Raw genomic sequence first — 26,315 nt, forward strand, 5'->3', positions numbered from 1 at the left:
AATTTTTACCTTTATCCTTCCAAATATTATTTTTTACTCTGTAATAGAACCGCTGACAAGTTTTACACCCGGCTCAAGAATAAAGGCTGTTCTCGAGACGGTGCCTGCTCAGAGCAGCTTTACGGAAATCCCCAGCCTTACGTTCAATCCTCCGATTGCCTAGCCAGCAAAGGAGGAGAAAACAGTTAGAGAAAGGGAGGGCGGGGCTATGGGAAAGATGGGGCGGGGCTGCGGCGGGCCCTGCGAAGGGCGGGACTGTTGGAGTGTCCAATGTGAGGGCGGGCCTTTAACGGCTTTCTGTACGGTTGAGCGGTTCGTTTTGCGCATGTGCAGACCGTTTCAAACCGCGGAGACCGCTGGGTGCTCCGGAAGGGCCGAGCCAATGGGTGAAGAGCGTCGGTAGCGCGCTTACTAGCTCGCAGTTCCTTCAGTTTTGCCACCTCCCACCTCAGGGGCGCTCCTGGGGTGCCGCCTAACTGCTCCTCCCGCGACTCTGTCTGTGCCGGGCTTCTTCGAGTCACGGCCCGCGAGGTCTTGCGTGCCAGACCCCCGGCGCGGGTGGGGCCGGGTCGGAAAATGGCTGCGACGGGTCTGGTAAGTGCAGGCTCCGGCCGCTTCTGCGTATGGGAGCTCGGCCGCCCCTGGCACCTGCGCTCGGGGCGGGAGAGAATGAAATGTTTTACTGTGGCTTCTTGGAGATTTCAGTGGAAAAGCCCGCCAAGTTTTTGAGATCAGAGCTGATCGTGTGCTGATAGCCAGGAGTTAACTTCCTTGTATTGTTTCCCCACAGGTTTCTTTTAGTTTGGGTTGTGATGGCATCTGTCTCTTCAGAGAATCTTGTGATTGCTACTGTTTTGGTCTAACTCTGGTTTCTAGTCCTCCAAATAATTTTCTGTCTATAGAAGTTTTGCAACGCCTAAAACGTGTGGACTTGATGGTCTGCAGAAGTATATTATTTGTGGAGTGCTTGTTACCGGTATGGTTTTCTGAAAGGCAGGTGTTAGTTAAAAAGTGCTTAAGGTATGAATGCCCAAGGGGGCGGGAACTAATTTTCTGTTTCCGTGTTATTGGACTCCCTTGGTATTCAGTATTCTGTATTTCACACTTTGCTTATAGTTAATATATATTGTACAACCCATGTCGGCCCCTGCCCTAAACGTGTGTTTTCTACTTTATCTCTCTTTTTTTTTTTTTATTTTTTTTTCAACGTTTTTATTTATTTTTTTTGGGGACAGAGAGAGACAGAGCATGAACGGGGGAGGGGCAGAGAGAGAGGGAGACACAGAATCGGAAACAGGCTCCAGGTTCTGAGCCATCAGCCCAGAGCCTGACGCGGGGCTCGAACTCACGGACCGCGAGATCGTGACCTGGCTGAAGTCGGACGCTTAACCGACTGCGCCACCCAGGCGCCCCTTTATCTCTCTTTTTAAGAAAATCTTCACCAATGATATCCCACTTATATAAAGTTATATAGTAATGCTTGTTTGCATAAAGATGTGTAAAAAATATTGTAAAGCGTCCTTTTAATGTGAGCACATACATTGTTTATATTATATAGAATTAAACAGAAATAAAGCCATTCTCATTGTAGGAAGAGGAGGGGAATAAAATTTACCTAATGCCCACGGTTCCTTTTTTTAAAGAGTTTATTTTTTTTAGAGCAGTCTTAGGTTCTTAGCAAAACTAAGAGGAAGGTGCAGAGATTTTCCATATACCCCCTTACTCCCACACCTGCATAGCTACCCCTGTTGTTAGGATCCCCCACCAGAATGATGTATTTATTACAGTTGATGAACCGCATTCACCCATCATTATTGCCCGAAGTCCATACTAAGTCTGACTCTTGGTGTTGTACATTCTGTGTGTTTGGACAAAAGTCTAATGACACGTAGCCATCCTTGTGGCATCATCGAGTGTTTTTACTACCCTACATATCCTCTGTGTTCTGCCTATTTCTCCCTCCCTCCCCACTGAACTCTGGTAACCACTGATCTTTTTACCATCTCGATAGTTTTGCTTTTTTCCAGAATGTCATATAGTTGAAATCATACATACATAGCCTTTTCAGATTGACTTGTTTCATTTAGAATGACGCGTTTAAGATTTCTTCATGTCTTTTCATGGCTTGGTAGTTCATTTCTTTTTGGTGCTCAATGATATGCTATCGTCTGGATGTACCACACTTTATCCATTTACCTAGTGAAGGACATCTTGTTGCTTTCAAGTTTTGGCAGTTATAAAATTGCTATAAACATCTGTGCAGATTGTTGTGTCGACATAAGTTTTCAACTCCTTTGGGTAAATAACAAGCAATATGAATGCTAAGTCATGGTGAGAGTCTGTTTACTTTTGTAAAAACCACCAAATCTGCCTTCCAAAATGACTGTACCATTTATATTAAAAAATAAATGAGAGTTGGGGCACCTGGGTGGCTGGCTCGGTTAACCGCCTGACTTCAGCTCAGGTCATGATCTCACAGTCTGTGAGTTCAAGCCCCACATCGGGCTCTGTGCTGACAGCTTGGAGCCTGGAGCCTGCTTCGGACATGTGTCTCTCTCTCTCTCTGCCTCTCCCCTGCTCATGCTCTTTCTCTCTCGCTCTCAAAAATAAATAAACATTAAAAAAAATAAAAAAAAATAAATGAGAGTTTTCTGTTGTGCCATATATCCTTACCAGCTTTTGGAATTGTCAGTGTTCCAGATTTTGGTCATTCTAATAGGTATAGTGGTATCTCATTGTGGCTTTTAATTTGCTTTTTCCTGATGATATGTGATGTGGAGCATCTTTTCATATGCTTTTTTGCCATCTGTACATCCTATCTGAGGTATAAGGTCTTTGGCCCGTTTAGTTTTTAATTGGGTTGTTTATTTTCTTATTGTTGAGTTTTAAACATTCTTTGCGTACTTTGGATAATAGTCCTTTTCAGATGTACCTTTTGCAGATATTTTTTTCTAGCCTGTAGCTTGTCTGCTCATTCTCATTTTTGTTTGTTTGTTTGTTTGTTTGTTTGTTTTAAACCATATATTTTAGTTGGGTCAAATGGCAAGAATTCATTCTTTTTCGTTGCTGAGTAGTATTCCATTGTGTATATATACCACATCTTCTTTATCCATTCATCAGTCAGTGGACATTTGGGCTCTTTCCATAATTTGGCTATTGTTGAAAACACTGCTATAAACATTGAGGTGCAGGTGCCCCTTTGAATCAGCACTCCTGCATCCTTTGGATAAATTTCTAGTAGTGCAATTTCTGGGTTGTAGGGTAGTTCTATTTTTAATATTTTGAGAAATCTCGTACTGTTTTCCAGAGTGGCTGTGACAGTTTGCATTTCCACCAACGATGCAAAAGGGTTCCCGTTTCTCCACATCCTCGCCAACATCTGTTGTTTGCTGAGTTGTTAATTTTAGCCACTCTGACCGGTGTAAGGTGGTATCTAAATGTCGTTTTAATTTGTATTTCCCCGGTAATGAGTGGTGTTGAGCATCTTTTCATGTGTCTGTTAGCCATTTGGATGTCTTTGGAAAAGTGTCTATCCCTGTCTTCTGCCCATTTCTTCACTGGATTATTTGTTTTTTGGGTATTGAGTTTGGTGAATTCTTCATACATTTTGGATACGAACCCTTTATCAGATACACCATTTGCAAATATCTTTTCCCATTCCATTGTTTGCCTTTTAGTTTTGTTGATTATTTCCTTTACTGTGCAGAAGCTTTTTATCTTGATGAGGTCTCAATGGTTTATTTTTGTTTTTATTTCCCTTGCCTTCAGAGACATGTCAAGTCAGATGTTGCTGCAGCCGAGGTCAAAGAGGTTGCTGCCTGTTTTCTCCTGTAGCATTTTGATGGTTTCCTTTTTCATTAGTTTTTTCATCCATTTTGAATTTATTTTTGTGTATGGTGTAAAGAAAGTGGTCCAGTTTCATTCTTCTGCATGTTGCTGTCCAGTTCTCCCAGCACCATTTGCTAAAAGAGACTTTTTCTCCACTAGGCAATCATGTTTTTAATTATTAAGAATTTTTCTTGGTCTTAATTTCGTTGTTTAGTGTTTATAGTATATCACTTTTGTTTTATGAGTCCAGTATTTCAAATCTCTCTTGAAGGTACTAATTGGATTTTTGTTTTTGTTTTTTTCAAGTTTTTTCTTTCTCTCTCTCTTTTTTTTTTTTTTTTTTTTTTTAAATAGAAGCCTAGTTGACACTCAGTGTTACATTAGTTTTAGGTGTACAACATAATAATTCAACAAGTGTGTATGTTGGGTTATGCTCTTCTTTCTCATTCTTGGTATCAGTTTTCTCTTGGCCCTTTTTCTTCTCCATTTTTAAAACTTATATCTTGATATTCGTGTTTTGTTTTAGAGACCTCTGAGTGTCTCCTGATCCACAGATGCTGGTGATATTTAAGACAGACAATAGAATACAGTTTTTTAAACTTGTGTTTATAGGGATAGGGAATGTGGGAGTCTGTTACTCTGTTCATTCCCTTTCTCACTCTTAGCCTCCTCATATTTTGAGTTTTGTAGTTCTGCATTGTTATGGTTTTCTCCTGGGCAGATCAGCTTTACTCCTCATCAAAGACTGGATCCTCTGAACTAACTTTTGTCTGCTACTGCTTTTATTCTGTTTTATCAATTAACATACTTCATTTATTTTCCATCTTCTACAAATTTCTTAAATTTGTTAACAGATGGTCCTCTCTTCATTGTCTTTTTCATTGGTCTATGCCATTGTAGCCCTTAACTATTATTTTAGAGGAATCTTCCTGCAAGGAAAGGAGATAAGTAGATACTGCTTATCAACCAGCCTGAATTATTGGAAGCCCAGAGTTGTGGTTTTGATGATGGGAAAGGTATGGGAGTAAGGGGAGGAAGATGGAATGATTCCCAGGGTGAACAAATTAGTATAAGCAAAGATTTTGAAACAGTAGATATGAGGCAAGTTCTCCTTCACTTGATCCAGAAGAATTCCTCTTTATGGTACTATAATAGACAATAAGCAAAACTTGCTGAATGAACAAATGAAGAACTTAACTTTTCACCAATTTGATGATTTACTTTTCTTTCAGGATCATCTCAAAAATGACTACAGAAGAAGATTTTGCCGACCGTCCAGGTGAGTTACATATTTAACTTTTAAGGTCATTTTTATTTCCATTTTTAGGAAGTGATTTTTAAAAGAAGGCAGAAATTACTTCTGTCTAACATGATTTCTGTGCCCACTGATTAAGTATAGTCATCTTAGTGATTTTATACTAACAGAGAAATATTAACGCAAGCAGTGTAATGACTACTTAATGGCAGTGAGAAAAGAAATTCACCTGATAAATTATGGATCAGGAAGAGGTAGTCTCAGTTCTAAGTGACAGCCATGGGGAAAGCAGTCTATAGAATGGATTGAATGGTAATATTACAAAGATAGAGCTCATTTGGTAGGGCTAAAAGAAAATGTGCGTATAGATTATAAAAAGACATGAAAAGGATCTTTGTTGTGTGGAACTGTTCAGTATCTTGACTGTGGTGGTGATACCTGAACCTATAGATGTGATAAATGGCACAGAATTAAATAGGAACAGAAACACACAAATGAGTACAGTTGACCCTTGAGCAACTCAGGGGTGAGGGTTGCTGACCCCTGCACAGTTGAAAATCCTCGTACAACTTTTGACTCCCCCAAAACTTGCTACTAAAAGCCTACTGTTGCCTAGAAGCCTTACCAATAACATAAAATAATACAATAATACAATCAATAAACTAGAGAATAGAAAATGTTATTAAGAAAATCACAAGAGAAAATACTTTTACAGTACTGTATTTATTGATACATTTTATTAATATATCATCTCTCTCATTATCTACATCATCTGTCATTACCTACATTGATATAGTTATATGATACAAAACACTGTAGATGTTATACATATTACTAACACTAGACATCAAATATGAAAAAGTGATGTGGAAAAGAAATTCATATTTTCATATTTATAGGTATAACGTACTGATAATGAAAGCAATGTGATTGCTTTATGGTAGCCTAGTGTAATCGATACGATTGTTTCGTGGTAGCCTAGTCTGTACACTAATGAATGAATTATTATAAAATTTTTATGGCATATGGTATTATAGTTATATTCATAATACAGTATTAGAAACATTGTTAAGTCTTTTTAAAAAAATACCTGTGATGACAGGCGTGCTGTATGGTAATGTACTTCTTTGAAAGGAAAGTTACAAGACAGTAAGAAAATAAACAGATTAGTTTTATGTTAAATATCACCCACTTCACTCAAGTTTTGCACATGATGTTCTACACACTGAATACTTAGACAATGATGATGATGACTTAAAAATGTCTCCTACCTTTCTTGCTGTACAGTTAACTAGATTTTCACATGAAGATACACACATAACACAGTTTATTAATGGTACGGCATGCTGATTATTTACTGTTCATTAAGTGGAAGTGGACCATCATAAAGATCTTCATCTTCATCGTCTTCACACTGAGTAGGCTGAGAAGGAGGAGAAAGGGTTGAGGTGGTCTTGCTGTTTCAGGTGTGGCAGAGGTGGAAGAGGTGGAGGAGGTAAAAGGGGAGGCAGGCACATTCAGTGAACTTTTTGCAAATACATCGTAATTTCTGTCTGACTTTGCTTTTTCATTTCTCTAAAAATGTTTTTATATGGTACCAATCCTTCCACTGTTTAATTCAGTGCCTGTATGCCTGTAACTAAGGTCTATGTTATAAAAGAAGTCAAAAGCAGTCTTGAATAATGGGAACCCTCTGCCAGATTGTCTAATGTCAATTTGTTTTCTGGCAGTGCTTCTTGTATATCTTTTTCCCCATCATCTGGTACTGTTGTGAAAGTGCTCATCTCCATAAAGTCATCTTCTGTTAATTCCTCTGGTGTGATGTCTACTAGCTCTTGAATTTCTCCAAAATCTGTATCTTGAAACTCCCAAACTTTTTTTGCCATATCCATAATCTCATTCATGATTTTCTTTTATGTTTTTATTTTAATTTTTATTTATTTATTATTGTTTTGAGAGACAGAGAGAGAGAGAGAGAGAGAGAGCGCATGTGCACATGCTTGAGTGAGGGTGGGAGTGGAGAGGGAGAGAGAGAATCTTAAGCAGGCTCCCACCCAGCACAGAGCCAAGGTGGGGCTCCATCTCAGACTGTGAGATCATTACCTGAGCCGAGGTCAAGAGTTGGATTTTTAACTGATTGAGCCATCCCAGTGCCCCATGTTCATGATTTTCTTGATTTGCTCTGTTGTAAATCCTGTGAAGTCATGTACAACATCTGCCTACAGTTTTTTCTAGTAGGAATTTATTGTTTCGGTCTTGATGGTGTTCACAGCCTTTTCTGTAACAGTGATGATATCTTCAATGCTTTAATCCTTCCAGACTTTCATAATGTTGTCTCTATTGGGTTCCTGTTCCATAGTGTTGACAGACTTTTCCCTAAAGTACCATGTGTAATGAGTCTTAAAGATCCTTTTGACCCCCGAATCTAGAGGTGTTATGTTGGGGCGGGTAGACCATTTTCAATTCTGTGTTGAACTCTTGTGGTTCTGGGTGGCCAGTGGCATTGTCCAATATGAAAAGAACTTTAAAAGACAGTCTCTTACTGTCAGGGTACTCCCTGATTTCAGGGACAAAGCATTGATAGAACCAGTCCAGAAGAAGGGTTCTCATTGTCCAGCCTTCTTGTTGTAGTATAACTAAAAATCTGGCAGCTGGTGTTTAATTTTCCCTTCAAAGCTAGGGATTAGCATCCTTATAGATAAGGTCAGTCCTGATTATAAACCTGACTGCATTTGCACAAAACAGTAGAGTTTAGCCTATCCTTTCCTGTCTTAAATCATGGTGCTTGCTTCTCTTCCTTACTAATAAATGCTCTTTGTGGCATTTTTTTCTAGAATAGAACACTTTTGTCTGCATTAAAATCTGTTTAGGTAGATACCCTTTCTGAGGATCCTCAGTGATTTTCTTAATGGCATCTGGGAGCTCATCTGCTGCCTCTTTCTTGTTCAGCAAAAGTTGATTTCCTGTTATCTTGACATTTTTTAAATCTCTTTCTAAATTATCAAACTATCCTTTGCTGGTATTAAATTCTCCAGCTTTAGATCTTTCATCTTCCTTTTGCTTTAAGTTGTCTTGTAATGACTTCACCTTTCTCAAACCATATTAGAATCATAATCATGCCTTCTTTATAGCAACTCCTGCATCCACATAAAAGCTGTATGTTCCATACAAGATCAAAAGGTACTTTGCAGAAAGTGCAAGGTTTTGTCCTGCTCTAGCCTACAAAGACAGCTTCATGAATTTCCTTTCTTTTTTGGCAGTGGTCCTTATGCTGCATTTATGTATCTTGAAGTAGCAGGCAACCATAGCTGCAGACCTCAATCTATGGTATATATCAAGTAATTCAACTTTTTCTTGTAGTGTCATGACATTTTTTTGTTTCTTGGGAACACCTCCAGCATCACTAGTGGTAACCTTGTTGAGTCCCTGGTGTTACTCAAGATTTATGGTATTGCACTAAACATGATGAAGAATGGGAGAAGTATGAGAGATCACTTTTTACTGCAATACACAATTTACTGGAGAGATGAATTGTTCACTCAGAGATAATTAGTGTTATATGGGCATCTTAAAGGGATAGTCACCAACAAGGGAGCTCACCACAATAGCAACAAGATGGGGGCTCCTGGATGGCTCAGTCAGTTAAGCGTCCAACTCTTTATTTCAGCTCGGGTCATGATCTCGGGGTTCGTGGGATTGAGCCTGTGTTCGGCTCTGCGCTGACGACACGGAACCTGCTTGGAATTCTCTCTTTCCCTCTCTCTCTGCACCTCCCCCTGCTCACATTCACTTTCTCTTCTCCCTCAAATAAATCAATAAAGTTAAAAAAAAATAGCAACAGGAGGTGGCTACAAAATTATTATAGTAGTGTTATAGCATGAAATATAATTAATTTTATGCAGTTATGATTTAATACTGTGTCTTTATATCTCTTGACTATAAATGGCACTGTGTACTGTGTATGTAAGTTTTGATTAATTTTAAGAATAGATTTGTGTGTATTTTATGGTAGTAGATGATAAAATAGACTAGTATCTACTAATATCTACATCTGTTTTATGCATTGATGACATTCTTAACTTTTTGTTAAATATTTTTTATATTTCTAGGCTTTGTGGTTCGTCTGCAAGTTTTTTAATTGTTGAAGGTCTCCAAATAATTTTCTAATATGTTTACTGAAAAAAATCTGTTTATGAGTGGACCCATGCAGTTCATAACAATTTTGTTCAAGGGTCAACTGTATATGTAGAACTGGAGAAACATAAATAAGATTAGTGGATTGTATTGGTATCAGCATCCTGGTTGTGATTGTATAGTATAATTTTACAAAATGTTACCATTGGGGGAAACGGGATGAAGTGAACAAGGGATTTTTTATAATATTTCTTACAACTGCATGTGAAATTACAGTTAAAATTTTATACTGTTTCATAAGCTGCTAAGGGTAATGATACTGAATCAAAAGTGCATTTGAGAACTTGTAGGGAAGACTGTTACTTAGAGCTGTTAGGACTTGTGACTATAGAGTTTTTATTAAAGAAGTGTCTTAGTACTGATTGGATTTGTTCAAAAACGTTGATGTTCTTGTTTAGATATAAAAGTGGTCTAAGATGGCTTTAGATGTCACTGTTCATTCAAGGAGTATAATTGTTATTATACATAATGACATACTGCTTCACATACTTTTCTGGGAACTCTTAGACTCAAGTACTTGTTTTGTCCTTACATAATAAAGGTGATATTTTTCCCATTAAGTAAAATAATATTTTATAATGAGATAAGAAATTTTCAAAGTAGATGGTAACATAAATAGCAAGTGTGTTATGGAAATGATATGTGACATTTTCCCTTTATTCCTTCTTATTAGAGCACCTGACATTAATACGAAGCAAGGCCAAAACATACTGGAAATCTTACAAGATTGTTTTGAAGAAAAAAGTAAGGCTTCATTTCAAGATGGACTTGAGGGTTGGGTTGGATGAAAATTTGTGATACTCATTAATACTAAATTCAGCAAATGTGTTCTAGTATTTAAATAAATATATGTAAAATGTTTTTCCAGGAATTTTGAGTACACGTGCAATCCTTTACCTTCTGTTATACTAAGGATAATACTGTCAAAAATGAGCATAATTTGTCATTTCCTTTAGGTCACACTAGAAGTCCATAAATAATTATCTTATGCAAGAGAAAGTATTTCATGTAATGGGAATAAATGTGCAGAATTCTTAGGATCCCTAAGAGAGAATGTTTGGTGATTCGCAGTTCATTTTAAAGAAATGGTGAATTATTGCAAAAAATTTTCTAAGTGCTTGTCAGCATCAGAAGGTATTGAAAAAAGAGAATAGGCCAACCAAAGAAACAAACACAGAGAGTGGAAAAATATTTCTTCTATATAAGCTCTGAAAGAAGAACTGGTTCATTATTTCTTCAGGAATCTTGTTTGTGTTTTTCAGTTCCTGATGTCTTCTAGGCACATTTGAATATTGAAGCGATGTTTATATGTAATTTAAACTAATTGTGTTTAAAGAGTCAGCAAACGTCTTCACATTTCATGTAGGGCTTCTTTTAATTATAACTCAAAGATTTTATACCATATGTCATTTAAACTTTTTTTTTTTTTTGCTTTTTTTAAGGTCTTACCAATGATTTTAGCACAAATTCTACAAAATCAGTGCTTTATTCAACACCTAAAATGGAAGACATTTGTATTCAGTCATCAAGCAAAGAGGTAAGTCAAAAAGGAGAGCTGATATAGCTTTAATAAGTGAAGCATTACACAATATAGTTACATCTATTTTAGTTGTTTGTAAGTCTTATTCTTAGAAGGGAATCCTATATTCCCATTGACTTTCTATAATTTGGAGGTGGTTTGTGAAAATTCTGACTTGACATTTCCTGTGTTTGAAATTGGAGGTCTGGGTTTAGAATTATAAAATTTTGGGGTGTCTGGGTGGCTCAGTCAGTTGAGCATCTAACTCTTGATTTCGGCTCAGGTCATGATCTCATGGTTTGTGGGTTTGAGCCCCGCATAGGGCTCATTGGTGTGGAGCCTGCTTGGGATTCTCTCTCTCTCCCTCTCTCTTTGTGCTCCCTTTCTCTCAGAATGAATAAAAAAAACAAAAACAAAACCAACCAAACAAAAAAAAAACCCTTGGGAAAAAAAAAAAAAAAGAAATACCAAATTTTAACAAAATTATTTTTCACCTTTCCTAAAATAATAATTAAATTAGGTTTTTAGGAAAGTAGGCAATGACTTAAGTTCCTAATCCAGATTTGAAAATTTGGTTTTCTGAATATTGAGGTTAATCTATTGCTGTATAAGGGAACCAGTATTTTTTTTTTTTTTTTAAATGTTTATTTATTTTTGAGAGAGAGAGTGTGAACTGGGGAGGGGCAGAGAAAGAGGGGCAGAGGATCCAAAGAGGGCTGTGCACTAACAGCAGTGAGCTCAATGTGGGGCTCAAACTCATGCACCACAAGATCATGACCTGAGCTAAAGTCACATGCTCAACTGACTGAACCACCTGGGTGCCCTAGGAATCAATCTTTTATAGATCATATCTTAAGAGGATAGGTTGACTTAACTCTACAAAATAGCCAACTTTCAAATAGAGTTTGTGAAGCTAATGAATAAAGACAAGTTATTCAAAAGCACAATACTAATTGGAGAGAAAAATTATGTAGTGCTAGAAATAGCTTTACTAGAAATTTGTATAAACATCTAATTATACAGTTGACCCTTGAACAATGCAGAGGTTAGGGTTGCTGACCCACTTGTGTTAGTTGAAAATCCACTTAAAACTTTTGACTCCCCAAATATTTAATTACTAATAGCCTACTGTTGACCAGAAGCCTTACTGATAATGTAAACAATTGATTAACATGTATTTTGTATGTTATGTGTATTATATACTGTATTCTTATAATAAAGTAAGCTAGAGAAAAGAAAATGTTAAGAAATTTATAAGGAAGAGAAAATACATTTATGTTAATATGCTATATTTATTGCAAACAAATGTGAGTAAGTGGACCTGCACAGTTCAAACCCTTGTTCTGTGAACTATATATAGCCTTTTGGTTCCAAGGAATGTAGACAGATCCATTTCTTTCAGAATTGAAAGACCTTCTTTAATGTGGTAAATTATACTGATTTTTGGAAGTTAAATCAACTTTTTAAGTTTTCTGGGATAAATTTGACTTGGTCATAATGTATTAACCTTTTTTGACTTGGTTTGCTAGTATTTGAGGCATTTGCATCTATGTTCATGAACAGTATTGTCTTTTTCTTTTCTCAAAACATTCTTGGAGGGCTTTGGTTTCAGGGTTATGCTAGAGGTTTCATTTGTAGGTAGGATGTGACAAATTGCAATAGGCCACGTTCCTGTTGCAACAACTAGTTAAAAAGAATGAAATGCAAACAAATCATATTTTTAGAGACATGGGAGCTGTGGAAAGAACAAAATCTAGATAAAATTCCAAAGAGAGAAGAATGTTGAGAAGATGAGTTGATGATTATTAGTCATTTTTTCCCTGAGAGTATTAACTAATTTGGGGCAAAAGCTGAGGGTTTTAAGCTGGTCCATACAGAGTGTCTACCAGGGGGAAGCACAGCTTTTTTCAGGTTCCTCTAACCCTTCTTATTAAGATTTCTTGTTTGTAGTTTCTGTTTCCTGCAAGTACCTTTTTGGTTACCTTCGTTGTTTCCTTTTATTTTAGAGCCTTTTGTCAGATGTCCAGTGAATCTTAGTGGTCTCCTTATATTTAAGAGTGGAAACTAAAATGGTGATTGCAAATTCTAGTTGTACAATAGAATTTGTACCTTGGTAGATTTTACTGTGGTATGATCTGTCTGAGCCATGTCATTGTGGATGTCCAGGTGTTAATATCTATAGGTTTTGTTTTTTTTTAAACTTGGTTTGGTAGGTTTTTCTAACAAATCTCTTCTGCTTGGGAGCTTGATTCCAATGACAAATGTTCTCAACCAGGTGTAGCAGAGGGAAGGCACAATTTGAATGCTTCTGCCTAAAATCTCTATTTTTACTGTATTACTGTTACCTTCATCTGTGTCTGAGTCTATAGTCTCTCTGATTCTGAAACTCAAGAGTAAACATCTACTATGCCAGAGTTGGGAGAGGAGAGGCTCTGCAACTCTTGACTACTTCGTATACATACTTCTAACAACTTTACTGTTCGTAGGCCCAACTTGGAGCCTCTCTTAGAGTGGCCTTGCACCTCTAATAAATGATCTTATGGGTTAAACATAAATGTGTTTCCTACTGCACTTTCTCCACTTTCTGGACTGATTAGTTGCTGCTGATTTGCTTTCTAGCTTAAAGTTTGTTGAAATCTCCCATCTACTCCCTTTTCTTTTCTCTTCATACTTCTGGATTTATACATTTTATTTATTTTTTACTTTCTTAAAGAAATATATATATTTTTTAAATGTTTATTTTTGAGAGAGAGAGTGAGCGAGTAGGGGAGGAGCAGAGAGAGGGAGACAGAATCCTAAGCAGGCTCCAAGCTGTCAGTGCAAAGCCCAATGCGGGGGCTCAAACTCATATGAGTCATGCGTGAGATCATGACCTGAGCTGAAACCAAGAGTTAGACCCTTAACCGACTGAGCCACCCAGGTGCCCTGGGTTTATACAGTTTAAAAAATCCTAATGAGGTTTCAAGAGGAACGGAGACTAGTGAGAGCTTGCTTGTCTTTCTTTATGTAATTGAGTTCTATAATGTATTCACTGAACAGTGCAGGACCTTCTTTACTTATATATCCCCCTATTGGTAGAGTTTGAGGTTGTGTCCATGTATTCATTATTACAGCAGTGTACACCTTTGTTCATGCCTCCTTGTGCACATGTTGTAAATCGAATTTCTCTAGGACATGCATATTTCAAATGAAATTGTTAAATATTGTCTATTTTTTCTGCAAAATGTTTACAAGTTTTGTTTCCTACATGCAGTGTATGAATGAGATTTCCCTTTTCTATATTTTTAAAATTTATGACTTGATATATTTCAAATGTAGAAAAGAATATATGTATATAAGGTATTAAAAATAATATAAATGAACACTTATGTACTTATCCTTAGTGTAAGACGTATCAATCAATACTTTTGCAGGGGCGCCTGGGTGGCGCAGTCGGTTAAGCGTCCGACTTCAGCCAGGTCACGATCTCGCGGTCCGTGAGTTCGAGCCCCGCGTCGGGCTCTGGGCTGATGGCTCAGAGCCTGGAGCCTGTTTCCGATTCTGTGTCTCCCTCTCTCTCTGCCCCTCCCCCGTTCATGGTCTGTCTCTCTCTGTCCCAAAAATAAATAAACGTTGAAAAAAAAAAAAAATACTTTTGCAGCATCAATGTTTCCCTTTCTAATCCTGTTCTTCTCCCTCTCCTCCCTGCACAAAGGTAACCACTATCTTGAATTTTATGTTCATCATTCCCATCCTTTATTTTATAGTCAGACTTCTATGCTTCCCACTGGGTCTGCACTTGTTCTTTCTAGCAGTGAAGTGCATATAGTCTTTCTGCCCAGGGAAGCCTTCTGAGGCTTAACCCATTTTTATTGGGGGCTGATTATATTAGGTACCCTCTGCCAACCAACATCCTATACTTCCTGAAGGAAAAAAACAGGTGTTCATTATAAATCACATTTTTATACAGTCTAGGCAGGCTGGCATGGTAGGCACAACCTAATCAGCTGGTAATAGAGGAAATATTCTGAAAGCCAAATTCCCAGCTGCCAGTCAAGGGCCAGCCTTGTAAGCTAGTTCTTTAAATGATCAGGTGTCCTATGTTAACTCCTCTAGTGAGTGAATCTCTAAAATATAGTATATATATATGCATGTGTGTGTATATATATACGTATATATGCATATGTGTATATACATATATATGTGTGTGTATGTATATGTATATGTGTGTGTGTGTGTATAGTTTAACATGCCTCTACTTTGAACTTTGTGTAAATGGGATTATAACCTACTTCTGTGGCTTGTTTTTTTTTTTTTTTTTTTTTTGTGTTAACAATTATTTATTCCTGATGCTGTAATTTATGAATTTCACTGTTGAATGTGTGATATTATATTATAGGTCTATATCATAATTTATCCAGTTTACTGTCAAGATAGGTTTTTGCTGTTCAGAGCAGCATTGTTTCTATGTTAGGATTTATGAAATTTCAACTTTATTAGATAATGCCAAATTGCCAGCTGTTTTATTATTTTCCAATACTTTTTTTTTTCCAATTTAAAAACAAATGTATTCAATCAGAATTGCTAATACAATGGAGTAGATCTAATGTTGTATATCTTTTAGGCTCAGTGCCAGAAATCACATCCAAAGTCAGTTCCAGTTTCTTCAAGGAAGAAAGAAGCCTCTAGGCAGTTCACTGTAGAACCAAGGGAAGTTGTCAACAGATCAGGTTGGTGGCATTCCCATGGGTGTTATTTGCTTAGACATATTTAAAAGGAAATGCTGAAGGTGTTACCTGTATTGGCTTGAGTGACGGGGTCATGAATTAGCCCAGGCAGAATGGTCAGTGTTTTTGTTTTTGTTTTTTTAAACATGAATGATAAGCTTCTTTTGATTTTTTATTTCTTTATTTTAGTGATAGGAAGATTGATTACTATGATCTGGTAAGAGACATTAAGTAAGAATTATTACAGGGACTATAGCTTTAAGAATTTTCAAATAGATTTCTTTTTTTTTTTTTCCTGAAAAATTAATATTATCTCACACAGTTTCTGTGGGTCAAAATTGAGAAGCAGCTTAGTTAGATGATTCTAGGTTGAAATCTCTCATTAGGTGGCAGTCAAGATGTTGGCCATGGTTGCAGTCATCAAAAGGCTTGACAGGGGCTATGGGTATGTTTCTAAGATGACTCACTCATGGGCAGGAAGCCTTAATTCCTTCTCACATGGCCCTTCCCATCGGCTTTTGAGCATCCTTTTTTTTTTTTTTTTTTTTTAAAGGGAGTTATAATTGACATATAACATACTAGCTTCAGGTACCCAACATGATTCAATATTTGTACATACATGGTCAGTGTTCTTTGTCTCTATTCTCCTTTTGTTCATTTTTCTTAATTATTTGTATGTGCTGCGACTTTTTTAAAAGTTTACTTTATTAATGCTTTTCAAATTAGAAGAGTCCTTCTTTTGAGGTAAGCCTCAAAGATTAAAAAAGTGCTACTGATTGTTACTGCCATCATCCTGCTGAGGTAACTTTGGAATGAAAACCTATGTAAATGTGTGTGTGTGCTTGCATGTGTGAGTGCATGTGCATGCATGCTTTCAGAAGAGGCTTTACGATTTTCTTTTACACCAGTTTTCTTTTACAGTATAGGCAAGTACCTTTTACCTGATCATTTACTGTTTTATTCTTTTTGCCATTTAGATAGTATTACATGATCTCATTGTCACTTAGTGTCTATGTCTGTCATCACCACTGAATTTGAGCACTGTTTTTATATATTTACTGAGTATTTGAATTTCCTTTTATCTGAGTTGTCTATTCATATCCTTTGCCTATTAGTTTTTTCTTGTTTATGAGAGGTCTTTGAATTGAGTCTCTCTGCTCTGTTTATCCATAATTTGTGTGACAGATATTTTTCCAAATGGTCCCTCGACAGTTAAATATTTTGTTTATAGTATCTTTAACCATATGATGAGTATGATTTTTGGAAAATGTTTATTTTTGAGAGAGAGAGAGAACATGTGAGCAGGGAAAGGGGCAGAGAGAGAGGGAGACAGAGGATTTGAAGCAGGCTTTGTGCTGTCAGCTTAGAGCCTGATGCAGGGCTCAAACTCATGAACCATGAGATCATGACCTGAGCTGAAGGCCCACACTTAACTGACTGAGCCACCCAGGTGCCCTGATGAGTACGATTTTTTATTTTAATTGTCAAATGTGTGATTTTTATAGCTTTTCTTGTTGTGGTATATGTAGTATCCTAGCTTTCATCTTAAGTTTTTATTTAAATTCCAATTAGCATACAGTGTAATACTAGTTTCAGGCGTACAATATAGTGATTCAATACTTCCATACAACACCAGGTGCTCATCACAAGTGCACTCTTTTTTTTTAATTTTTTTTTTTTTTATTATTTTATTTATTTTTAAGGCAGAGAGAGACAGAGCATGAGCAGGGGAGGGGCAAACAGAGAGCAAGACACAGAATCGGAAGCAGGCTCCAGGCTCTGAGCTGTCAGCACAGAACCTGACGCGGGGCTCGAACTCACAGACCGCGAAATCATGATCTGAGCCAAAGTCGGACGCTTAACTGACTGAGCCACCCACGCACCCCACAAGTGCACTCCTTAACCCCCATCACCTCTTTCACCCATTCCCCCACCCACCACCATCCTTCTGGAAACCATTGCTTTGTTGTTTATAGTTAAGAGTCTGCTGGGGCGCCTGGGTGTCTCAGTTGGTTATGCATCCAACTTTGGCTCAGGTCACAATCTCACGATTCTTGAGTTTGGGCCTTGTGTGGGGTTCTGCGCTGACAGTGTGGAGCCTGCTTGGATTCTCTGTCTCCCTGTCTCTCTCTGCCCCTCCTTCACACACACACTGTCTCTAAAATAAATAAATAAACATTAAAAAAAGTCTGTTTCTTGGTTTTTCCTCCCCCACCCCATTTCATTTGTTTCTTAAATTTCACATATGAGTGAAATCATATGGTATTTGTCTTTCTCTGACTGATTTGTTTCACTTAGCATTATACCATCTAGATCTATACATTACCACATTTTGTTTTATTCATTTATCCATTGGTGGACATTTGGGTGGTTTCTGCTTCTTGTCTGTTTTGAATAATGCTGCTGTGAATGTAAGTGTACAAATATCTCTTGTAGTATCTGCTTTCAGTTCTTTTGGATACATACCCAACAAAGGAATTATTGAGTCATACAGCAATAATATTTTTAATTTTTTGAGGAGCCACTAAACTTTTCTGTAGTGGCCATATCATTTTACATTCCTACCAGCAGTGCATAAGGGTTCCGATTTCTCTACATCTTCACCAATACATGTTATTTTCTGTGCGTGTGTGTGTTTTGTACTAGTAGCCATCCTAATGGTGTGAAGTAGTATCTCATTGTGATTTTGACTTGTTCATCATTGTCACTAGGGAATTTTAAATTAAAATAATAATTAGATACCACTACATACCTATAAGAATAGCTAAAATCTAAAAAAAACTGTTTTGTTTTTTTTTTTTTTGTAACTCATTTCTTTGAGAGTTTTGGTCTTTTGTTCAGGAGAATTTATAACTAATTGTTAAGACTAAGACATTTTTATGATGGATGCTTTAAAATTCTTATTAAATAGTTCCAGCATTTGATTCATCTTGTCCATATGTGTCCACTGATGATATTTTTCTTATTCAGGTTATGTTTTTCTGGGTTTTGTATAATGAGTCATTTTGATTATATTCTTGACATTTTGGTTATTATTTTAATAGACTCTTGATTGTATTTAAATCATTTCTTATATAGCACATAGTTGCCTTGTTTTGGTTTATTGTGTAGGTTCTTGCCTACTTTTGGGGGTTTTATTTCTAGTGACAATTAAGTGTTAGAGTCCTAAGCAGTGGTGTTTTGGTCTGTTTGATTTTCTGATGCTGCTGAGATTCCAGGTCAGTTCTTGCTGGTTTTGTGTCAAGTGAATGGAAGGTGCTTTCCTTGGTACCCCATGTCCTCATTCACTCACGTGGGGGCTGGGGTCAGAAGCTGTTGGGATTGGATATCCTTAAATTTGAGACAGGTGGAGGACAGGATGGGGGTGTAGGATTCTTTTATGTTTTTCCTGCCGTAGTTTAGACTGTCCATTGGTGCCCTTGTTGTGAAGCAAGGCCTGGGGTGTACTAACTGTGGTTCAGAATGTCACCTTGGTCTGGGAAGCAGTGGTTGGGAAGGTAAAAGGCTTTAGTATTCTGCAGCTCTTTGTGGATCATATAGCCTGCTATTCTTGATTGTTAACTGGAGACTAGGTTGGTCCAGGCACAGAGTTAGTCCAGTGCTTTGCTCCTCTGCTACTGCTGTCCTATAGAACTTATGGAGTGGGGCCTGAGTCTTTGCTGCTCTGACACTGCCACTGCAGAATGGAGTAGTTAGTGGCCCAAGTTGTGGAATGGGCGTTGGGGTTCCCCATTAGGTCTTTGTTGTGTTTCCTTTCTGCAAGTCTATTGGCCAGAGAATGTAGGCTGTTTTTTCTCCTATGCCTGCTGGTGGTTCTGGATCGCAGGAATCTCTAGAACCCAGTCTGGGGGTACACGGGAGATTAAAAGAAAACCCAAGGGATTCATCATATTGTCTTTGGTAGCTTAAGGCTTGAGGTTCCTTTTCACTTCCAGCTTTCAGAGTTCTCTTATTGTTTCATGGGTAATTTATTACCAGGGAATTTAGAGGGAAAAGCAGGGAAAGCTGAGTATGCTGTCTTGTTCCGTAAATCTTCCAAAAGCCCTTTTTTGATTGTGTTTAAAATTTTTAATATTTGCTTGTTAAGGATATAAATCAATATGAATACTCCCCAGCAGTTCTACTTTTTTTGACATTTGGAGGCATACGGCTAAGAGAATAGAGTGTGTGTGTGTATAAATATATAAAGGTATGTGTATATATGTATCTATATGTATACAAATATTATGTATAAAGAATATATTTTATGTATATATATATATACATATAATTTTTTATGTATCTCTATACATATCTGTTATGTCTCTATATGTGTATGTATATGTACAGATGTGGTCATTTAGCTGCCCTAGTTTTTACTGACTTATTTTTTTAAAGTTTATTTATTTATTTTGAGAGAGAGAGAGAGAGCATGAGCAAGTGGGGGAGGGGTAGAGAGAGAGTGAGAGAGAGAGAATCCCAAGCAGGCTCCACGATGTCTGCCCAGAGGCTGATGCAGGGCTGTATCCCACAAACCGTGAGATCATGACCTGAGCCAAAATCAAGAGTCAGACGTTTAACCAACTGAGCCACCCAGGCATCCCTACTAAATTTACTGACCTAAGGATCAAATGTCATAATTCTCTAAGATTACTTTATTATTTTAGCTGTGTATAGATTTATTCAAATCTTGAGTAAATTGACTTTCCATAGAATTGTGAATTTCTGTTGAGAATTTTTGTCATTTCAAAACTTCAGAGCATGGATCAAATACATCTTCACATTCGTTAATTTCATAAATTAGAACTTTTTAAAGCACTTGCATATTTTAATCATAGATCTTTGATTATAAACTTAATGAACTGCGAGTCTTTTGAAAACTCATTTCTAACTTGCTGAATTTTAAAAAGCACATTTGGCTGGGGCGCCTGGGTGGCGCAGTCGGTTAAGCGTCCGACTTCAGCCAGGTCACGATCTCGCGGTCCGTGAGTTCGAGCCCCGCGTCGGGCTCTGGGCTGATGGCCCAGAGCCTGGAGCCTGTTTCCGATTCTGTGTCTCCCTCTCTCTCTGACCCTCCCCCGTTCATGCTCTGTCTCTTTCTGTCTCAAAAATAAATAAAAACGTTAAAAAAAAAAAATTAAAAAAAAAAAACACATTTGGCTCTAATATTATTATTTTTTGATATCTTTATATAATTTTCTTCTAGTTCAGGACCATGAAGTTCATCAGCAAATTTTGGCAACTGATGTTGGTTCTAAAAATACACCTGACTCAAGAAAAATGTCAAGTGAAAAACTAAAAGGTCATCACGGTGGAGTTGATGAAGAATTTTACTTATCTGTTGGTTCACCTTTCGTTCTTTTGGATGCAAAAACATGTGTATCTCAAAGTGCTGTCTCATCTGCCCAAAACAGAAAGACCTACACTTCTGAAAAGTCAGTAAATACATTGTCTTCAAGTACAGAGATTTCTCTTAAAACCAGAAAAAGGTGAATTTTTATTTACTTAAGTAATAGTCATCCTGTTTAAAAAATTTTTACCTTTTATATTAAAGAGTAAGTAATTTGGTCTTTTTTGTATTTTATAGTAAGTGTTGAGGAATATTAACATATTAGGAGAAGAGCATAACATATTTCAGTTTATATTTAATAATAGGAAAGCTTACAGTATATTTCAGAGAAGTTTGTGGGTAAACTTTTCTGTGGAAAAAAAGTATTTTCTTCTAATGATAAATTTTCTATAACTCCTAAGAGTATTTTCTCTATGTTATTTGTAATTACAAGGATAGGTGTGTCTCAGGTCATTTCTAGGGTAACAAAGGATAAGTATTTTGAGGATAGGTTGTGGTAAACCCATGTCTATTTCTTGGGGTTTGCCTTTTGGCCTTTAAGAAGAAAAGTAGATCATTCAAAGTCCTTTGCTGTTGGGACCTTTGCAGTGAGTGTAACTAATATCTGTCTGGTGTCTTGCGTTATTCTTGGAGCCAAGAAGTTAAGTACATTCTAAGATTTTGCTATTCAAAATGTGGTCTACGGCTCAGTATCTAGAGCAATGCATTATCTGGAAACTTGTTAAAAATGCAGAATTTCAAACCCTCTCTAGTCCTGATGAATAAGAATCTACATTTTAAACTCTTCAGATGATTCAAAATTTTAGTGTTTGAGAACTAGTGCTCTAAGCTATAGATTTTCTTGGCCTGTTCTCTTACTTTTTCCCATGGACTAATAAGGAATTTAATTTTCCTGGGCACTTGCCTTATATATTTTAAGAGGTTATAAATCAGCACTTACAGATTTTAAATAAAGGTCTAGTAGAAAATTTTGTAAGCGGTCTGTGTTCTTAACTGAAAGGTAATTCAGGAAAACTCCTAACTGAACAAACTTTGACAGTCTTCACCTTGCCGTCCTTTTACCTTTTAGGTTAAATTTTGAAGATAAAAATGTTTCGAAGAAAGTAGAAATACCAAATGAATTATCAGAAACAGAGGATAAAGTATCAGAAGAACCACAAGAGAGGAAATCGTCAAGAAGATCTCAGAAAAGAGTACAAGATTCAGAATATGAAATTCAACCACAAACTAAAAAGAGTTTTTCAGCACTGTTTTTAGAAACTGTAAAAAGAAAAAGTGAATCCAGGTGAGTTATTAAGACTGTCCTTTGAGATGTTTGGTTTTATATTCTGTGAACAGTGTCATGGATTCTTAATGCTATTTAACTAGAAGTTAATCTTAATTGGCACAAATTTTAATTGAAATTGTGCCCAACCCATAAGGAGTGTGTAGTTTCTTACCAGCAAATGACCTCCAAAACCATCATTTAATAAATACAAAGTTAACTGTGAAAGAAAATAAGTTTATTCAGCTTTCATTTCTTTTGCCCATTAGCTCGCTCTTTTCTTTTTTCTTTTCTTTTCTCTTTTCTTTTCTTTTCTTTTCTTTTCTCTTTTCTTTGAGTTTATTTATTTATTAATTTATTTTGAGAGAGAGGGTGGGAATCCTCAGCAGGCTCCACTCTGTCAGTGCAGAGCCCAGTGTGGGGCTCCATCCCATGAACTGTGAGATCATGATATGAGTCTAGATCAACAGTTGGATGTTTAACCAACTGAGCAACCCAGGTGCCCCATATTAGCACTTTCTAGTTTGTATGATATCACAGAATGAAGACAGTATTTAGAAATAGAATTATGTCATGGTGTATTTCACTATTACAGGTTTTAAGTCTTTTTTCCTTTTCTTCTGCTTGTGTTAATAAATGTATAGTCCTAAAATAAATTTTAATCTGTTCTTGCCTATTTAAAAACCTTCAGAGGTTTTTAACTGATTCTTAACTGTGATTCAGTGATTCTTAACTGTGGCTGCACAGTAGAGTTAACTAGAATTAATGGCAGCTAGGGTTGAGAACTACTGGCTTATATAAACTTCAGGTTTACTAGCTGGTGTTTATGGCCTTTACTCTCCCTAGTTAACTCTTTTTGCCAGCTTGGTCATGCACATTTGCATTTGTCCCTATATTGGCATACCATTTTCCCTTGTCATGTGCCAGTCTCCTTCTCTCCTGGTGACATCTGCTTCTTACTTCATGGATGGCCGTCTTCTTACCGTAACCTTATATGGCAGAAGGTGACAAGGGGGCTGTCTGAGGCTTGCTTCTTTTATGAGGGTATTACTTCCATTCATAAGTGTTCTGTTGTCATAAAGGCCCCACCCCCAAATACCATCCCAATGGGGATTAGGTTTCAGTTTATGAATTTTGGAAGTATACAAACATTCAGTCTGAGCAGGTATCAATGTTGTGCCTAAGCATATCTTCAGTTTGAATGATCTTGATATTATGGAAGTCCCTTGAAGTGGAATAGAGGAGCAGATATAGAGAATTCTTACTGGCTGGTTTGGGAAATCTTAATTTTTAAGTTCTTAGCATTACTTCTATATATTATGAAAAATGAATAGATATTATGAGTTATATACAATAAAACAAATCAAATCTGTAACAGATTGGCTATTTCTTTTTAACGTTTATTTATTTTTGAGACAGAGAGAAAGCATGAATGGGGGAGGGTCAGAGAGAAAGGGAGACCACAGAATCTGAAACAGGCTCTAGGCTTTGAGCTGTCAGCACAGAGCCCGATGCGGAGCTTGAACTCACGGACTGCGAGATCATGACCTGAGCTGAAGTTGGATGCTTAACCAACTGAGCCACCCAGATTGGCCTACCCAGTTGAGCCACCCAATAGGCCCCCAGATTGCCTATTTCTTTAAATGTTGAAAACTAACATTTCTATTTCTGTTTCATTCATTGTGGTCTTCTATTTATATTGACTTTGTTTTTCATTAGATTTCTAAAATTTTCTAGTTACATAAACTTGCTAAAGCTCTACCTATTAGAAGATAGTATGTTTCTTAGTATGTATATTTAGAAGATTTACATTATTAGATTTATCACAGATTTGAGATTAGAGAAATAGAGAAGGCATTTTCATTTCATAATCTTTTTGTATATCTTATTAATGAAAAGACAGAAAAAACAGACATAGTAATCTAAGTCTTCCATTCTAGCTTTGCTTCTTTTATGTGTAAGAATGGTTAAGCATCCTTACTCAAGTGAAAAAGGCAGAAACAGGAGTGCATGTGCTAGCTTTGGAGTTTGGATGTTTACCCTAAGTTTTTATTTATGCATGTCGCACTTCAGTACCTGGTTTGCTTGAGGCTGTTGCTTTAAAAAGGAAGGAAATGCAAAAGAGTACCATCAGATTACTATTCCTTTAAATAATTCCTTCATTCCCCAGAAAGCTTTCTCAACTAATTGGAAAAGATGCTGTTTAATCCCAATTGTTTACCTTTCTAGATACATTACATTTATTTCTATACCATGATTACAATGTTAAATTTGAAAATGTGTGAATTATTCAAACTTGGAGTGAATTTTTACATAATATAATTTAATGTAAAATTTACTAGTGTTTTCTTAGAGTATTAGATTTGAAGGTGTCTCGGAAATAATCTTGTTTTGGATGTGAAGAAATCTGGGCCCTAAGAGATCTGTATACATCTATACAAACATATAATTAGTATAACATTATATATAATAACAGCATGCATTTGGGACTGTCAGTCAGTGTATCTGAGCTATATTTAACACATTTCTGGGTTTCAGCTTTTTGATATATATATATATATATATATATATATATATATATATATATAATGAGACATTAAATTAGTTGATGTCTAGGCTCTCTTGCAGCTCTAAATTTTCTTTGATCTCATTAGTATTATAAATGAGTATAATCAGGTATTATAGAAATGTAAAAGGAGAGGGATTTTCAAGGGTAAGGGAAAATTGAGATGTGAACTGTTCTTTAAAAGATGCATAGATTTTATTCCTACACAGATTATTTTACTTTTTTCCAAAAAGCAAGGGTAAAAACTTTCTTTTTTGAGTTATTATTTATTGTAACATTCTGTTTTAGTCCTGTTGTTAGGCATATAGCAACTGCTCCACCTCATTCATCTCCTTCAAATGATCTAAAGTTGTTAGAGGATGAATTTATAATTGATGAATCAGAAAGAAGTTTTGCCAGTACATCTTGGATTACTATACCCAGAAGGGCGGGGCCTCTGAAACAATGCACAGTAACCCCTGCAGAGAACACTGCACTCCTTCAAAGTAAAAAGTCAAAAGAAAAACATCACAGTGTATCAACTGCAGATTTGACAAGTGACAAACGTTCTGGCAAAGCTCACCCAGTAGGGAGATCTCAGCCCTCTGAACAAAAAGGAGTGAATAAGGGTAGTGCTTTGTCAAATGAAATAGAAAATCATTGTAGATCTACAAAATATGAACTGTATTATGAGAATGCAGAGAAATCATCTGGAAACAGAAGGACTACAAGACAAAAACAGAGAAGAAAATTTAAGGCCAATGTACTTGAAGAACAGGTTGATACAGAACAATCTAAAGATAAAAATACAAATATGTCACATATCACCCAAGATAAGTTACAAAGAAATTCAGACAGAAATACGGAAGAGTGTGAAGATATGATAAATGTTGCCGTTTCCAAAAAACAGGTGCTGCCCGTAGGTAAGTGTTTTATATTAAGTATAACTATGAACATTATTCTACTGCTTTATGTTTTTATACTATTTCTATTTAGCTTTGGAAAGTAGGCAAAGTAAACCTAAATCTGTAGGCTCTTTTCTAGAATGTCTATTTTACATATAATTCAATTCTGAGTCACTTGAGTTTTGTGTAGCTTCTAAGATGGCGCACATGTAAAGGAAGAAGTGAAGGGGAAAGGCCCGTAAATCAGGTGGTTACCAGAATATGAATAAGACAGCATCATGTATTCTTAGAGGTTTATTAAAATATAAACTGGGGAAAAAAACCCAGGGTAGTGTGGGAGTATTTCTTATAGGATAAAATATTATACTCTTTTATATCATTTTAGTATTCATCTATACTCATTTATCTAATATTCACTCAATTGCCAGACACTGTATTAGACACTGAAATTACAAAGATTATTAAGACACAATTATTGCCATTAAAAAAAATCAATCCAGTAGTATCTGTAGACCAACAGGTATGCCTGTACATTCACAGGACAATAATGGAATCACACAGAACAGTTATCTAACTAATAGCTCAATAGGTCTTTTTATCTTGGATCACTATATTATTTATCATCCAAACTGGGACACTTGAGAATGAGAGGAATGTCAGGACAGGAAGCATAAACTGGGATTCTCTCAATCTGAAGTGTGGTTACTCTCCTTACATGGCTACCCATTTTATAGTGATTGAGGTATAATGATGGCACTGTCTTCTAGATC

The 26,315-nt window shown here is 36.5% G+C and overlaps 2 protein-coding genes across 7 annotated transcripts in view; one reads left to right on the forward strand and one right to left on the reverse strand.

The window, feature by feature from the left end:
• STAP1 (signal transducing adaptor family member 1) overlaps nt 1-160 on the reverse strand; it is a 46,955-nt gene extending 46,795 nt beyond the window's left edge. Inside the window, exon 1 of the mRNA XM_045473881.1 lies at nt 10-160. The gene's annotated coding sequence lies outside the window, so the exon portion shown is untranslated. The remainder of the gene's footprint in view (nt 1-9) is intronic.
• A 168-nt stretch (nt 161-328) lies between these two features.
• The window catches only part of CENPC (centromere protein C), an 82,092-nt gene continuing 56,105 nt past the window's right edge, over nt 329-26,315 (forward strand). For all 6 annotated transcript variants that reach the window (XR_006711427.1, XR_006711428.1, XM_045473876.1 and 3 more), the window contains exons 1-8: nt 329-594; nt 5,061-5,107; nt 9,951-10,021; nt 10,720-10,814; nt 15,400-15,505; nt 20,688-20,970; nt 21,901-22,116; nt 24,950-25,563. Coding sequence is in view for 4 of the 6 variants with exons in the window: in XM_045473876.1 (XP_045329832.1) it covers nt 577-594; nt 5,061-5,107; nt 9,951-10,021; nt 10,720-10,814; nt 15,400-15,505; nt 20,688-20,970; nt 21,901-22,116; nt 24,950-25,563 (1,450 nt within the window). In the remaining 2 variants the exon portion in view is untranslated. The remainder of the gene's footprint in view (nt 595-5,060; nt 5,108-9,950; nt 10,022-10,719; nt 10,815-15,399; nt 15,506-20,687; nt 20,971-21,900; nt 22,117-24,949; nt 25,564-26,315) is intronic.

The sequence above is a fragment of the Leopardus geoffroyi genome, chromosome B1 (assembly GCF_018350155.1).
Source record: "Leopardus geoffroyi isolate Oge1 chromosome B1, O.geoffroyi_Oge1_pat1.0, whole genome shotgun sequence".
Taxonomy (NCBI): domain Eukaryota; kingdom Metazoa; phylum Chordata; class Mammalia; order Carnivora; family Felidae; genus Leopardus; species Leopardus geoffroyi.